This window comes from Protomyctophum bolini, assembly GCF_963924005.1.
Source record: "Protomyctophum bolini genome assembly, chromosome: 17".
NCBI classification, from domain to species: domain Eukaryota; kingdom Metazoa; phylum Chordata; class Actinopteri; order Myctophiformes; family Myctophidae; genus Protomyctophum; species Protomyctophum bolini.
Genome location: NC_137878.1, coordinates 37,718,947 through 37,736,446, shown reverse-complemented (window position 1 = coordinate 37,736,446; position 17,500 = coordinate 37,718,947). Strand labels below are relative to the sequence as shown.

The 17,500-nt window shown below is 43.7% G+C and overlaps 1 protein-coding gene across 1 annotated transcript in view; it reads right to left on the bottom strand.

The window, feature by feature from the left end:
* LOC308331759 (regulating synaptic membrane exocytosis protein 2-like) overlaps window positions 1-17,500 on the bottom strand; it is a gene marked incomplete at its 5' end in the record, with an annotated part of 53,447 nt that overhangs the window by 35,221 nt on the left and 726 nt on the right. Inside the window, 8 exons of the mRNA XM_080787249.1 lie at window positions 863-982; window positions 3,407-3,618; window positions 7,631-7,902; window positions 8,388-8,443; window positions 8,939-9,158; window positions 13,345-13,454; window positions 15,320-15,453; window positions 16,280-16,389. Coding sequence (XP_080643375.1) covers window positions 863-982; window positions 3,407-3,618; window positions 7,631-7,902; window positions 8,388-8,443; window positions 8,939-9,158; window positions 13,345-13,454; window positions 15,320-15,453; window positions 16,280-16,389 — 1,234 coding nt within the window. The remainder of the gene's footprint in view (window positions 1-862; window positions 983-3,406; window positions 3,619-7,630; window positions 7,903-8,387; window positions 8,444-8,938; window positions 9,159-13,344; window positions 13,455-15,319; window positions 15,454-16,279; window positions 16,390-17,500) is intronic.

Genomic DNA, 17,500 nt, shown 5'->3' with positions numbered 1-17,500 from the left:
GTAACAGTGGAATATCTATATAATGAAATTTATACGTATAAACTTTACATGTATACTACTATGCTATACATATGTACTATGGCGTGCTATGACTATATACAATGCAATTCTAGTGCTGTCTACATAACATGCTATAAGTCTGTTTCAAATGCTATCTAAGTCTACAGAAGTGCTATCTAGGGTAGAGTAAGTGCTATGGGCCATGATGGAGTCTGAAAAGGTGCGTTTTCAGACTACGGCGGAAGATTGGGAGTGATGCTGCAGTTCTGACTGCCATGGGAAGTGCATTCCACAGTTTAGGAGCCAGAAGGGAGAAGAGTTTGGGACGTGTGGAGCGTTGTCCCGGCGTTTTTAGTGAGGGTACTTCCAGCTTCCCTGCGTTAGCTGATCTGAGTGCGCGGGAGGGTTTGTAGGGTTGTTGTAGTATATTGTTTCGTAGTCGACAGGCAGGAACAACAGGCCGCAACTTCCTTTTCTACAATGCTAATATATTACTGACTTTGCTGGGGAGCCCTTATTGGAACCGCATCAAGGACCCCTGGGGGTCCCCGAAAAACCCACTTTAACCCATTCTGAACGGGAACCCCTTTTGGTGTCAGCATCATGTTATGCTTTAGCTATTGAAAAATAGCAGATCTACAAGCTCATAGCGCGCCACCGAGTGGCGCGCTACGAGCTTGTAGGTCTGCTATCTTTTTTGAAAAATTGAAGAACGACTGACATTTTTTTAATCTGATCTCAGGTCAGAATGGGTTAATCAGATCAGTGTGTGTCCAGTGGAAACCTCGTATGAATCTGATCTCAGGTCAGAATGGGTTAAGAACCACTGGACTAGTGTTAGTGTAGAGGAGGATTGTTAGACCTTGAGTCCCAGCAGCGCTCCAGCGTCGGCGGGGATGGTCCCATCCTTCAAACGTTTGTTCAACAGGATGCGACCAATCAGACGCTCTCCATCTTTAGACGGTTGCCAGGTTACCGTTTGCTAGAAGGTCGGACGCACACACACACACACACACACACTCTTAACAACAGTAACGACAACACAGCAAGAAATAGCATTATGTGAACCATATATGAATGGTCTTGCTTTCCTCTACTGTCTTTGATCTGAGCAAAGAGATTCTATATATAAAGAGACAACACTCCCATTAGGTCCCATAGTAACAACCAGCGGGCCTCCGCCATATTGGAGTGATGACGTAACATCCGGTTACTTAAAAACTTTAAAAAAAACATTAAAAAGTCATGCTGTACAAAACAAAAACTTTTTTGTATCCTATTCTACTCTCATATATTGATTTACTCATTTATTTATCATATTTATTAATGGATCAAAGCAGACATTTGTAACATAATTATTCATTCCGAATGTCAGGGTGCATAATATGTGACCAGATTTGACTGAGAGACTGCCATCGCGCACATTCCAGCTTTTCACCAGAGGAGAAAAACTTATTTTTTCTTCTTTTTTCCCAAAATGAGTTAATAGCACAGGCAGACTCTTCACATACTAGAGCATGTCTGAAATAAGTGTCAAAGCTGAAATTGACATGTAAATATGAAAAAAATGCTTAAACATGTAGCTATTGTAATGTTAGAGACCACAGAAGTGAACCTTTCAAGCCTGTTTTCTCAACTCGCTGTTTTCTGCAAGACATTACTCTATAAGCCATATCTCCAAAACTGGTGGGTCAAACTGAACAACCAATATGTCAATTTGAAGCTATGATTGTTTGAGGTGTTACATAGACAAAGCATTGCCGCCATCTTGGAGTGATCCCGGCAGCGCTAGTAGTGGTGACTGATTCCGAAAATGTAAGAACTGTCGTCTCTTTAAATATAGAATATCTTTGATCTGAGGATTGAAACAGGAAGTACAACTAGAGCCACTACACAGGTGCATGCTGGGAAGGGTGAGTCAGGAGTGAACCTGTAACCATGGTGACAGGAGGGAGAGAGAGAGAGAGAGAGAGAGAGAGAGAGAGAGAGAGAGAGACACACACACACAGACAGACAGACAGACAGACAGACAGACAGACAGACACCACAGCGCCAAACGCCATGGTAGAAGATAAAGTACTAGTGAAAGAAAGAAAGAAAGAAAGAAAGAAAGAAAGAGGCCAATAGCAGACGGGCAGAATGACTATAGTAAGGAGGCAGAGCCGTGCCCGAGAACATCTGATTGGCCCAGAGGACAGACACCGTGCACAGTGATAGGCTCCCTAGACATATGATGTGACATCATAACCTCCCGGAAACAGAACAAACATATAAGGAGAGGAGCGACGGAATAAACAACCAGAAAGAATAAAGGAGAAGAAATCCAAACAATTAATGAAAAATAGTGTGCCATGGAACTAGAAAAAAGTGTCCCTCGGGGCAAAGGTCACCACCATGCCAGGTCAGGTTGTGGCCTAATGGTGGCGCTATAACAGGCCAACGTGTCCAGTGAGGATGGCTTGTACAGTACAGTACAGTACAGTACAGTACAGTACAGTACAGTACAGTACAGTACAGTACAGTACAGTACAGTACAGCACCACTCACTTCAGATGGGTCTGATTTTTCTTATGCCTTTGATGGCAATTGGATGATTCGAGGCATTTCTTTTCTCCAAAAACGTGTTTCGTAAAGATCCACCTGATGGTGCCGCTATAACAGGCCAATGTGAAAAGGGTGGGGTTTATTCCTCAGCCTAGTAGTAATTTGAACGCATGCGTTCATGATTTGAGGCTTTTTGTTCGAAACGGGACAATCCTGCAAACTTTGGAAACCAATTAGTTTGGCATGGACCGGGTTTTAACGGTGCCGGAGATTAGCCGTTAACGGACGGAGTGCAACACATACTCTCTCCCCATGCCTTCGGCCTGGTGGAGACAATAAAACATACTCTCTCCCCATGCCTTCGGCCTGGTGGAGACAATAAAACATACTCTCTCCCCATGCCTTCGGCCTGGTGGAGACAATAAAACATACTCTCTCCCCATGCCTTCGGCCTGGTGGAGACAATAAAACATACTCTCTCCCCATGCCTTCGGCCTGGTGGAGACAATAAAACATACTCTCTCCCCATGCCTTCGGCCTGGTGGAGACAATAAAGAATGTTCAGTAACACTATACTCAAAGGTCGGTTCTAATAATGCACTATAATCACATTTATAATGTACTTATGGGGCTTTATAACACTTGTCATAAATGTTCATAATTAATATAATTATAAATTGCCTTATACTGCATGCATTATGGATTATAATGCATTATAAATGTGATTATAATGCATTATAAACCCCACCTTTAAGTGATTTTAACATGTTTTGTTATCAACGCATATTGTTGTGTAGATTAGCAACACACGCGCAATTAGCGATTGCGTTCATTAACAACACTTGTTGTTAACGATCATCACCTGCTCGTGCTCGTTACTGTATTCCTCGTTAAGAGTCGTACTGCTACAGGTGTCCACCCCTGAGTCTTTCTGCCAATCAGCTTCGTCCTCTAACCAAGCTCCGCCCCCACCCCCCACCAGCCTCGGCCTCTCTGATTGGCTCACAGAGGTGTCGAGAAAGTAATCTGCCGTCTGCTCATCGGCCGCATTCCATTCCCCCCATTTACTGTCACCTGGTTGGACGAATTAGATGACAGACAGACAGACAGACAGAGGGGGCGGGGTCAGATGACAGACAGACAGAGGGGGCGGGGTCAGATGACAGACAGACAGAGGGGCGGGGTCAGATGACAGACAAACAGAGGGGCGGGGTCACATGACAGACAGAGAAGAGGGAGGGGCGAGTTTAGTCCTACCATCATTAGGGGTGTGGTGTCGCCATAGTAACCATGATCCCACAACTGACTGTCCATGTCTCCTAGAGACAATAAAGTGAGACACACACACACACACACACACACACACACACACACACACACACACGTTAGCTCTGGGTGATTGTGTTGCATAAGGGGCCATGATGTCCTCTATACTCACACGAAGATGTCTCGTGATCGTGAGCTCAGAAAATGATAGAGCGATAAAGCCGGTGCGACAAATCCTCCTCGTTTTCTGTTTCGACTTCACCGTCATGCAAATTTGTCCAAATATAAAATCATCTAAGCATAATATATAATATATATATATAGCTTTGCCGTTTAGCAGAAATGGGAATTAAATATATTGTGTTTGCCACACCTGTTGCTCCCCAACATGGCAGATGTAGGACTACATTTGAAACTCATGATGAATAGCGTGATGCCGTGAGCCATCTCTTTTTTATCCCATTCTGACCGGGAACCATGTCGTGCTTTAGCTATTGAAAAATAGCAGATCTACAAGCTCATAGCGCGCCACCGAGTGGCGCGCTACGAGCTTGTAGGTCTGCTATTTTTGAAAAATCGAAGAACGACTGACTTTTTTTTAAAATCTGATCTCAGGTCAGAATGGGTTAATCAGACCAGTGTGTTGTCCAGTGGAAACCTCGTATGAATCTGATCTCAGGTCAGAATGGGTTAATACAGCATTCTACAGAACCTCTGGAGTTCTCTCTGCCTGGTTTTACACTGCGACTCCGTCGTATTAACTTTGGTGTCGCTACAATGCTTTTGTAACTCCACAATCATTACCCGTGATGCTGTCGTATGGCGAAGCACACTGCATAGCCTTATAGCCACCACGGCTAACCGTACTAAGAGACTCAACGTCGAGGAGAGAAGGCAGAGGGGGGGGAAAAAACAGCCATTACAGTCAATGTAAGCTGACCAGTACAACCACTGTTGGAGCTGACCAGTACAACCACAGTCTGATACTGTTATACTGTTGGAGCTGACCAGTACAACCACAGTCTGATACTGTTGTACTGTTGGAGCTGACCAGTACAACCACAGTCTGATACTGTTGTACTGTTGGAGCTGACCAGTACAACCACAGTCTGATACTGTTGTACTGTTGGAGCTGACCAGTACAACCACAGTCTGATACTGTTGTACTGTTGGAGCTGACCAGTACAACCACAGTCTGATACTGTTGTACTGTTGGAGCTGACCAGTACAACCACAGTCTGATACTGTTGTACTGGGAGCTGACAAGTACAACCACAGACAGAATAGCTAATGGCAATACAACTGGTACATTTCACTATGGTTCTGTGTGTGTGTGTGTGCGTGCGTGCGTGCATGCTTTTGTGTGAGCGAGCGTTCACATGAATGCATGCGTTTGTGTGTGCGTGTTACAAAAACTTGTGAATGAGAGCAGTTTTGCTGTGTCATGTCTGCTTTATAGCCATGTGCGTGCATGCACACACACACACACACACATACACACACGCGCGCGCACATACACAAGAGAGTGCTCAGGTTAATCTCCTCTAATCACTGTTCTCAACGCAGCTCTCTCTCTCTCTCTCTCTCTCTCTCACACACACACACACACACACACACACACACACTCACGCACACACGGTTCCAGACTATATTGAATTCAGAGATTGTAGAACAGTTGAGTGGTGTCGATACTCACATAGACCACAGAGAGGATGCTGGGTAGTTTAGTTCAGCGTGTATCTGTAGTTCCGTTTGAGGTTTGTGTGTGTGTGTGAGTGAGTCTTTAATGTGGGCGTGTCCGTGCACGTGTTGACCGGCCTGCAGGTCTGGGAACAGTTCATACTGATCTCACTCTAATGGGATTACTTTTGTTTAGTGCCTTAATCTCCGGTTTCTCTCTCTCTCTCTCTCTGTCTCATCTCTGTGTCTGTCTGTGTCTCTCTACCATCTCTCTCACTCTGTGTCTGTGACTCTCTCCATCACTCTCTCATCGCACACATTACACATGTCGGTTTAGTGGCTAGCTTGATAGTTAGCAGGCTATGTATGGGCTAGCTACTTAACGTGTTCACTGATTTCTAATAAACTGCTAGTTTGTTCAATTACTAGTGTAATACACCACTAGCTTAGCAAATGTCTAGTCATATGTAGTTTGGTGAATGACTCGTGTAATAAACTACTAGTTTAGTAACTGTTGCAATGTTGCAAAAAATCAGTCAGTTTGTTTGTTAGACATGCAGTTACAGTTACAGCTTGATGGTGGTTGCTCATTAGCAGGTAGACTCAGCTGGGTTGTTATCGGGTTAGTTAGCAGTTAGCCTAGGGTGGGTTGCTTCCAGGCAGTTTTGTGGTTTGAATCAGGTATAGCTGTTAGTCACGTAGTTTATCCTAAGATCCAGAAGATCCCAGAGCCGATTCCAAAGCAGTTTGTCTTTTTCTTCCCCAGATGGGATTCAAGCAGTATAATAATCCAATGTAAAACAGTACAGTAGTAGTTATTGCTGTTGCTATCCAGTAGTTCAGTGGTTGCTTTGTTATCTGGTTCTAGTCGTAGCGGTTATAATCCTCAGCAGAAACAGGGTGTATAATCCAGTGTAATCCAGACCCTCTTAATCCCACTGCGACAATGGAAGCAGGAAAGAACAACAAAAGAAAAAAAGAAAGTATTCCAATGTAATCCCATTACATTATGCAGTGTTTTCATATTCCTCCGGTTGTCCTCGTGGCCTCGTCATGGTGACAGGAGCCCTTCGTCTTCGTCTTCCTCGCGGAGGGGGGGGGGGCGGGTTTAATTCAATGGTGGGAGGTTCCTGCGGGAGCCTTGTGAGCCAATCAGAGGCTGTAATCTCAGGTGTTTTGGGTCACAATGACTTGTGGTAATTGGGTGGTAATCTGAGAGATCAGGTAGCACACGTATGTGTGTGTGTGTGTTTTGTGTGTGTGTGTGTGTGTGTGTGTGTGTGTGTGTGTGTGTGTGTGTGTGTGTGTGTGTGTGTGTGTGTGTGTGTGTGTGTGCGTGCGTGTGTGTGTGTGTGCATTGTTTTATTTTTGATCAACGTTTTCCTGTTCTCGGTGCAACATCAATACAGCAAAGAATTGTGGGCAAAATCATTTCCAACGTTGACAAAATATTTGTGTTGTTCTGGCCTATGGGTCTGTGAGGCTAAATCTCATCAAATGGTGGTTCCGTGGCTCAAATGCCAAATAAACAATGGGCCCATGGAAAGGGTTGAATAAAAATAAAATCATATTAAATGGCTTCAACCAGTCAGACATCAAAACAAAGGGCCATACCTTGTAGGAAGGTGTCAGACATCTGTTGTACTGTTCCGCATGTTTGTACAACCTACTACCCATGCCTAACAGAAACAAACTTTTCAGTATTACCCGGATTGCTTCCAAGATTATCGGACTTCCCACACCAACACTTTCTGATATGAACAATAATGCCATCACACGGCTAGCACTCTCAATATCACGTGACACTGATCATCCCCTGTATCGCTTCTTCAACCTCATGCCATCAGGACAAAGATACAGAACCTTACCCTGGAAAAAGGTTCGTTTCAGTAGGAGTTTTGTCCCCTCAGCCATCGCGGCATTAAACAAACTGCCCCGCCAATAGGATGGTTTTTGTACACAGTGGGGAACTCATGTTTTTTTTTTTTTTGTATTGTCTTGGTGTTATGTTGTTTCTGTACTATGTGCTGCTTTTGTTGTTGGTGTTGAACAGGCCTGTGAAAATGAATACCCTTCGGGACAATAAAGATTATTATTATTAATTATTAATATTAATGACATTAAAACAAAAGGGCCATACCTTGTAGGAAGGTGCCGCCGTCGGGCTGCAGGTGGTCCTCCGGGTGGCGGTCGGGGGGCGTGGCCGGCAGGGAGGCGTCGTCGCTGTGGCGCCTCTGGTGTCTGGCCCGGCCCACCTCCTGGGCCAGCATCCTCATCACGTCCCCGCCCCCGCCGTTAGGCTCCGCCCTCACCGGGCAGCGCGCCAGGTTGGGGTCGCTGCGGTAACGAGCGTGAAACACCTCCTCCTCCGAGTCCCGGCGCCGCCGTCGCCCCCGCCGACGGTGACTGAGGCTGCGCGACATTAATGTCGTTATCGTATTATCGTTATCGAGGCATATGAACAACATGGCGCAATATCAGTATGTCGCATATTGTAGGGATGCCATGGAATAGGCCGAATCGGCCATACAAATGACAACATTAAAATGAAATCATCAATGAGTTCAATATAAATCAAAAGTGTGTATTACCTCTAGTCTAGAACAAAAGCCAAATCAAATATGATGAAAAAATAAACTACATTGGGTTAGGGTTACATTCAATTTGTGTACTCATCTCATTCAGTAGTCATTCAGTTGTGAAAACAGACACTTGGAAAAGAGTATATTGATTTAATACTTTATTAACAGGCTTTGGGCCTGTTAATAAAGGCCCCTAGGGCCTAGACTTTTTTTTGTCATAGAATATGACATAGCAATATCGTATATTGTATCGATATCGCAATATCTGGCATAAATGCACTGATATTAGGTTTTGTCCATATGGTGCAGCCCTACCGATGGTGATGATCACGCACATCCCAGTCCTCATCCATCGGCGCTTCCATGTGGTCCTAAATACAGACAGACAGACAGAAATAGAAACGATAATTAACGAATGGGAGGCCAGTGGTCGCCGCTACTAGTAGTAGTAGAAGTAGAAGTAGTGAAAATAGCCACTCTACAAGCTCGCAACGTGGAGCGTAGCGACTTGCATGTCGTGTAATAAACAACGAAGAAGAGCCCTCGTCCGGCCGACCCGGAAGTGATTGCCCTCCATTGTGGCTCCAGGTGGGGAGGCTAAAGTAACGATGGATGCTAACGGAGGTAAATAAAATACTACTAATTCTGGATTCAATTACATTAATCAAACCCGAGATCTTGTGTTGGCAAAGATCGTGTTAAAGACCTGAGGCCGATTCTACAAATGCCTTCTAAATCAGTAGTTAGTTTGGACCACCAAATTGATATTTGGCCGCGGTAACAGCCAACAATGATGACTAGTGTAAACGCGATAGGAGCATGCACAATGCATGCAGGATATACAGACAGACAGAAGCTCCTCCTACCTGGGAGTGCCATCGGCCCCGCCAATCCACGTAGGCGCGGCTCCACCCGCGCCCCTCCTCCCCCTCGTCGTAATCGTGACGACCATAAAAGGGTCGGTCAAAGGGTTGGTCAAAGGGTCGGTCAAAGGGTTGGTCAAAGGGTTGGTCAAAGGGTTGGTCAAAGTCGCGGTCCGGTGGAGAATGGGAGCCGTCGTAATACGACCCTGGTGGGCTGCGCCCCCTGTCAAACACACAGACAGACACAGTGATGTCCCTTCAACCCCCTGTCAATCACACAGACAGACACAGTGATGTCCCTTCAACCCCCTGTCAAACACACAGACAGACACAGTGATGTCCCTTCAACCCCCTGTCAATCACACAGACAGACACAGTGATGTCCCTTCCAACCCCCTGTCAATCACACAGACAGACACAGTGATGTCCCTTCAACCCCACACGTCAGTTGTTTTAACCCATTCTGACCTGAGATCAGATTTAAAAAAATCTTCTAAATCCTGACAGTTTTCTGAAAAAGCTATGTTTCTATGTCAGTGGTTCTTACATTTTTCAAAAATAGCAGATGTACAAGCTATGAGCTTGTAGATCTGCTATTTTTCAATAGCTAAAGCATAACATAATGCTAACACCAAAATGGGTTAAACCTTTTTTCATGTCAAGGCCCATTATTAATTATTCTGCATTTGAGCCACGGAACCACCATTTGATGATTTCAATTCAGCCTCGATATTTTGTTATCGTTGGATGAGATTTTGTCCACAATTCCATGCTGTATTAATGTGGTATACCATAGGAGAGATAACAGGCAAACGTTGATCAAAATAAAAATTATTCTACATTCTCTAATTGTGTAAACTTAAGTAAATTAAGTCATGCAGATGTTTAACAGTCATTTCACTCTTGAGGCTGTAAACTGATTTATTTTCATTTTAGTTTCATTTTGCACTCTCAAGAGTTAAAGATCTATAAGGGTCCATTTGGTTACCACGCATAAAAGTGTCCCTCATGTGTCTTTTCTGCAGCCTTCCTGCAGAAATCACACCGTCTCTCATCTCATACAATATTCAAAAAGTATGCTGTTGATGAAGATATTATAGTCACCTTTACAGTCAAAACCAGATTACAGGTTTTTCCAACCAGACCCAATCTTTCTCTGTGGTACTGCATGGTACCTACTACCCTAATATGTTTCCTCCTCATTGTCTGTACCGTGACCACAATCCAGTTACTGAAATTCACATATATAAGGGAATGTACATTGCAAAGTTGTCGGTATCATCTGCCAAAGTGTACCTGTATAAGCATTAAAGGAGAATTCCATACTAAAAGGCTTTCTTACCTTTCTTTGTAGTTGTTACGTCCCCACCAAAGAGGTCCAGGTGTTATTTTGTGCAAAAGCTCCTTATTGGCTATTTCCCCAACCATAAGCCCTAAATGAATTGCATTGAATTGAATGGGAATTGAATGGGGCTATGGGGTGTTGTGCTAATTTGTTTATTTCCATCGCTCAAAATTATAATTTCTTTGTATATATCCTCTCTTCATAATGTAAATAACACCCCATAGCCCCATTCAATTCCCATTCGCAATGCAATTCATTGAAGGCTTATGGTAGGGAAAATAGCCAATAAGGAGTTTTTGCACAAAAAAACACCTGGACCTCTTTTGGGGACGTAACAATACAAAGAAAGGTAAGAAAGCATTCTAGCATGGAATTATCCTTTAAGCACTCATGTGTTTCAACTGCCATGTTCATGTAATGCGCAATAGGGACATTTATGAAAATGATGCCTTTTCAGTTGTCACAGCTAATACACCACATGTTGTTGATGAAGACAGTATATAAAAGTGATAATTTTGGAAGTGGCAGTACATTTGACCACAGTCTGGAAAAAGCATTCCTTACCGTCCAAGGTGCTTAAGTACCAATGTCTTAAGGATTCTATTACACAGCTTGGTTACAATGTAAACTGCTTGTGTACATATTTGGAAGCCTCAGTAATGTCCTAAAAAAAATCAGTTGTGAGAGGCATACAGATTGCAGGAAAGTCAAAGCCAATAGCTAATAAGGCATTGGCAAAATCCTGTGTCAGTGATAATTGGCAGTCACCATATATGGAGGAGGCAATGCTTCCTGTACTCGTGATCTGTATCCTGAAAAATAATGGCAGTGTGTGTGCGTCTGCGTGCGTGTGCGTGTGTGTGTGTGTGTGTGTGTGTGTGTGAGAGAGAGAGAGAGAGAGAGAGAGAGAGAGAGAGAGAGAGTATATATAGTAGAGGGATAAGCCAGTCTTTGTGCTGAGGTCAGATTATGTTCTTAACTCCTTAACCCATTCTGACCTGAGATCAGATTCATACGAGGTTTCCACTGGACACACACTGGTCTGATTAACCCATTCTGACCTGAGATCAGATTCTAAAAAATGTCAGTCGTTCTTCGATTTTTCAAAAATAGCAGACCTACAAGCTCGTATCGCGCCACTCGGTGGCGCGATATGAGCTTGTAGATCTGCTATTTTTCAATAGGTAAAGCATAACATGATGCTAACACCAAAATGGGTGCCCGGTCAGAATGGGTTAAAACCTTCAGTCAACTGGAGCAGCTGCATGCTGATGGCTCATTAACATAAAACTACAAGGGATAGTGGAAACTGGAGATGTCTGGGCCCAGGTAGATGTCTGGGCCCAGGTATATGTCTGGGCCCTGCAGGTACATGTCTGGGCCCAGGTAGATGTCTGGGCCCTGCAGGTAGATGTCTGGGTCCAGGTAGATGTCTGGGCCCAGGTAGTCTCGCCAGACAACTATTCCACAATCTCCGAATGATATAAATGAGTCTGGAACTACACCTCCTGAATGATATATAAATTAGTCTGGAACTACACTTCCTGAATGATATATAAATTAGTCTGGAACTACACCTCCTGAATGCTATATATAGAGTCTGGAACTACACCTCCTGAATGCTATATATAGAGTCTGGAACTACACCTCCTGAATGATATATAAATTAGTCTGGAACTACACCTCCTGAATGATATATAAATTAGTCTGGAACTACACCTCCTGAATGATATATAAATTAGTCTGGAACTACACCTCCTGAATGCTATATATAGAGTCTGGAACAACATATTTTTTAAATGTGAAAAGGTAAAGAATTAAAGTATGCTTTATACTAATATATATATATATATATATATATATATATATAATCCACCCTATTGTCCTGAATATAAGACTATGTTTTTTCCAATGGAAATATCCTAAAAAACGGGGTCGTATTATAATCGGGGACTAGACCATTTGACATTCAATGTGTTTTTCCACTAATGTGTCTTTTTCTCCCTTTATTGATAGGTTGAAAGTATAAATGGGGAGAGAGATGGGGGGAGACACGTGGCAAAGGCCGTCGGGGTCGGGAGTCGAACCCGAGGCACGCACGCCGTCGGTTGAGCTAACTGTACAGGCCTATATAATTTTAACATGCACGGCAAATATTGAAATATTAGGCCTGAAATGTTGAATGTTCAAGCATGTTTAAATGATGTATACTTTACCGTAGTATTTTACCATACTACGGTATAACTACGGTCTCTCTAATGTAAGTGTATAATCTCTATAGGTGTTTTACGTAACAACACTTGGGCCAAATTCCAATACCCAATATCTCGGCCACTCGCTCACTCACACTCGCTCACTCCAGCATGGCAAATTACGGTGAAATTGGTGACCTGCCAAATATGTGACCATCTTGTTCACACAACTTACATGGAAGTCTTTAATACATGGCCTAAATACAGTTAGGTTGAACTCTGCTAATGAACAAACTGCAACAATTTACATTAGGACACATTTACATTATGTGATTGTCTACTCTACACGGATGTCACATGTTTCAGTGGCCAAGATTTTGGGTATTGGAATTTGGCTTTAGAGAGATGAGGAGATGAGGAGATGTTCACTCCAGAGTGGAGGTAGAGACTGAAGAGTGGGACAACAACGCTCCCTGGTGGCACTCTGCTGTACGTACATGATCTGATGTCAAGGACCCCCAAATTGACACTAATTATCCCGCGGACCCCCATTTGAAAAGATATGCCAGGGACCCCCATAAGAGGACCCGCAGTTTGACATGCATTAGTCTACAGACCCCCATTTAAATGGCATTTCTATCTCCCGAAACCCCAATTTATATAGTAAAAGCAGTTAATTTAACTCTGAAAAGTGTACAAATGGAACATTTGGTTCCATGTGTACACTCACAGAGTTACAGACCCATAAGGGTCCAACTATCATTTAGTTGGGGACCCCCTGGAACTCCCTCAAGGACCCCTGGGGGGTCCCCGGACCCCACTGCACTAAAAGAACAGACTGTGTAACAACTGTAATTTGTGTGTTTTCTAACCTGTCTGCAGCTCCCAGGTCCCCCGGCCCCTGCGGTGTGCCGTGGGACTCCCCGTAGGAGCCAAACCTCATCTCCTGCTTCCTCCTGCACACGTTACACACCCACATGACCTGGAATAGACCAATCACACAAGCAGAAATATGTGACGCATCATTGGCGTGCCAATAATCACGATAAAGCACCTCCTCTCGTGTAATATTGCTTAAATGCGTGTGTGTGAAGACTATGTTTTTATGCTTGGCAGCCTATTGGTACTACATGTTGTCTCAGTAAGACAGCTCTCCCCCCTATCCACAAGGAGGAGCAGTGCACCAAAGAATTATGGGAATTGTAGTCCAGGAAGGTAGTGAGACCAGTGTCCATGACATCAGAGACACTGGGCTCACTGCTACATTCTAAAATATCTAAAACCACATATTACACACATAAAGACCCCCAGGAAAGTGTTCTAAATGTCATTAACATATATCTTTTTGCAAAAAGGGTGAAGTGTCCCTTTAAGGGCCTTGCAAACGTGAAGCGAGGAACGCAGGCGTTGTTGCCTGGATCAACCACAGGTCTCCTCCAGGTCTGTTGAAGAGGGGCACAACAACGCAAGCGTAAAAAAGAAAAAAAACCTAAACCGAATCCAGGTCTGGTGAGTCGCGGCACGCGCGCAAACAAATTCACAGGACCGCGCTCACGTAAATACGCTTTCGTTGTCGCACCGCGACTTCTCAGAGCAAAAATGCAGGTCTCATTGAAAATGAACTATAGGTGCGTTTTATCGCTCCCTGTTTGCAAGGCCCTTTAGGGTTCCAACAACGTGGGATGCCCAAAAAGCAGGCAAAAAGGCAGCTGGCATAGTATTGTGGTATATCTCCGCTATAATGGCAGCCGGCACACATGGCGGAGATCATGTGTTAATTATACCCTTTCTTTCAATCATTTTATTTTTTCATTTTTGCACAAACCGATACATGACTCATATATACATACACAGACTAACCGACATACATTAATCATACATACGTCCATACATCATCTTCTTCTACTCCTTATATACTTGTTCATGTAGTCTTAGAAATCTTAAAGCCTTTGTTCTTAACATGAATATTTCCTTAATTTGCCAAACCTCTTGATAATATTTCTGCGTATTCTACTCCCATGTATTCCACAACTTAATTATTAATTAATAATTAATAATTATTGTTAATTATACCCTGACATGGCTATTGTGCCATGGGCAACTTTGAATATGGAGAGGGCCACTATAGTTCCACACTCACTCCAGAGGGCCACTATAGTTCCACACTCACTACAGAGGGGCAACTATAGTTCCACACTCACTCCAGAGGGGCAACTAAAGTTCCACACTCACTCCAGAGGGCAACATTGCATATACTGTCGTAGCAAAAATAGCAGATCTAAAAGCCAAAAAAAACATGTCGTACTGCGACACGTTTTGAGCTTGTAGGTCTGCTATTTTTGCTACATTTGAATTGAAATCCTGACTTATTTTTTATTTTATTTCTTTGCTATTTTTGAATTGGTTAAAGTTAAAGTGACACAGATGCTTTCCAGGTTATTTGTCATTCAACTCCATCATGGCCCATAGCACTTACCCCACCCCCTTAGATAGCAATTCTGTAGACTTAGATAGCATTTGATACAGACTTATAGCATGTTATGTAAACAGCATAAGTGCATTGTATGTAGTCATAGCACGTCATAGTACATAATGTATATCATAGTAGTATAGATGTATAGCTTATTTCATTATAGATATTCCACTGTTATAGTTACTTTCTTAGCTTACGCATGTTTCATGATAAATGTTTTTATGTGATGTATTCCCCATGCTTTTTGTTCTTGCTTAATGTAAGTCGCTCTGGATTAAGAGCGTCTGCTAAATGCCTAAATTGTAAATTGTAAATTCAATGTTCGTTCGTTTTATGCGTGCAATCCGTGCGTGTTTGCGTGTGTGCATCTTCACCGTATTGTCCCTCAGACGGGTCTGTCCTCCGCAGCGTGCACAGCAGAGGGTCTGGCAGTAAGAACAGCTCTGACCACAGCCGTCCGCAAAGCGGGTCTCCATGCAGACGCCACAGGTCGGCCCGGACGGCAGGCCTGCCGATTAAACATAAATATAAAAGTCCAGGTCTCCTAACATGTAAAATGCTAGTTCCTATCTGCCAATGTTGTTAGGGGGAAGTACATGTAAAAGTGTGGGACAACCTAGAGCCGCGGGTGTTATGAAGGTACTGCACTGCACTGAGTTGGTTTCAGTTGAATAAAGGAGGCATCATAACTACAGAACCAGAATCTCTGCTCCAGATGGTTACGCCATTCCTCCATCAACACATGCATTGTCCTTGCATGTGTTGCTTCAATTGCTTTATACAGAACACTGGTTTTAGCGGTACGGGCGCCATATGTATATATATATATATATTGTTTTGGGGGGGTGGGGGGGTAAGCCTTTATTTTTGACTAGAGTGGTGCCCGTACGTGGGGCCTCTACTTGGAATGATGCAAGTTGGAAATGCATGCCCCACCCAGATATTATGCGTTGGAGCCTCTATAGCGGTGCCCGTTGGGCACTGGCCTAATTGGAACGATGCAAGTTGGAAATGCATGCCCCACCCAGATGTTATGTCTTATGTTGTGATATTATGTATTGTGGTGAGAGAGAGAGAGAGAGAGAGAGAGAGAGAGAGAGAGAGAGAGAGAGAGAGACCCGCAGCATATAGCATACTGTAGGCTGTCGGGATTGGGACTCAAACCTACATAGAACCTATAGGAGCCCGGACCTGCTACGCCAGAGGTCAGAGCCGTTTCCTTCTTTTTAAATAGTTGAAATAGCTGATCTTATACAACGCGTTGTGCGCTTTGTAAGATCAGCTATTTCCACTATTTTTGACCAAGCTATAGTCGTCTCCGGGCCTATACCTACCAGACGGTTCTGGAGCGTCCTGGCAGACGGGTCCAGGCGGTACCGGGACCTCCTCACCCAGCTGCGTCGCCACCTGGTCCTTATACAGCTCTAATTGACTGTGCAGCTTCCTGTGTGGACAGGAAGAGAGACACCAAGCGCAAGGCAGTGTTGTTTTCATCGACTAAAACTATGAGACCAAAAATGTTCGTCGACTACCGGTACCTTTTTTCACTGATGAAAAACAAAATGGAAACTAAATGATCTGCTATTTTCTGCATGACATGCATTAGGCTACGGACCCCCATTTAATGACATTTCTATCTCTGGGACCTCCAATTTATATTCAATGTCAATTCAATTCTGAGAGTGTACAAATGCAAACCAAATTGACCCGTTAGGGTCCATTTGTATACTCTCAGAGTTACAGACCCATAAGGGTCCATTTGGTTCCAAACTATCATTTAGCTGGGGGACCCCCTGGAACTCCCTCAATGACCCCTGGGGGTCCCCAGACTCCACTTTGGGAACCACTGTTCTGTAGTATACAATAATTAATGACAACTAATGACAGCTTACTGTAAATGTGCATCAATCACACCCTCTCAAACCCAGATGATGCATCACGTGCCCCCCCCGCAGAAACTGATCTACAAGCTATCAACGCGCCTCATCATGTTGTGTTGACAGCTTATAGATTTGTTCATGTGGTCACTAGACCATCACACGATGGAGTATACAAATTGAGCTAATTATGATAACCTAGATAAGCCCGTAACAGTAGCCTGTGACATTACGTGGTTGACAATAACCCTAACCTGGCTGCTGCATGGTAATACCTAATTAACTTTAGTCTTTTATCTGTGTTTAACGAGCCTGCAGATCGGGTGTCAGCACTGCTGAACAGATGATTAGGTTACCCGACCTTTCCAAACACTCACTGTCACTCACATTGTCCAAATATTCAGAGAGTGCAGTTAACTAACGTCAGATAGTGAGCGAAACACGTTTGTAAACCATCATTCATAGGTGCTCACTGCTCATACTAAAAGGTAGGGTAAGTGATGTTCTTTTGTTAGTGTTAAATAACATTCTGATAATCACTGCAAATAGACAAATCCACAGAGGGGTGCCCTGGGCGCAGCCATTACTGAGGTGTACCATCAAGCGCAGCTTTACACCTCAGCACTGATTAGCTACACCTGGCCTACAGGGCACTGCTCCATGGATTCGTCAGGAGCA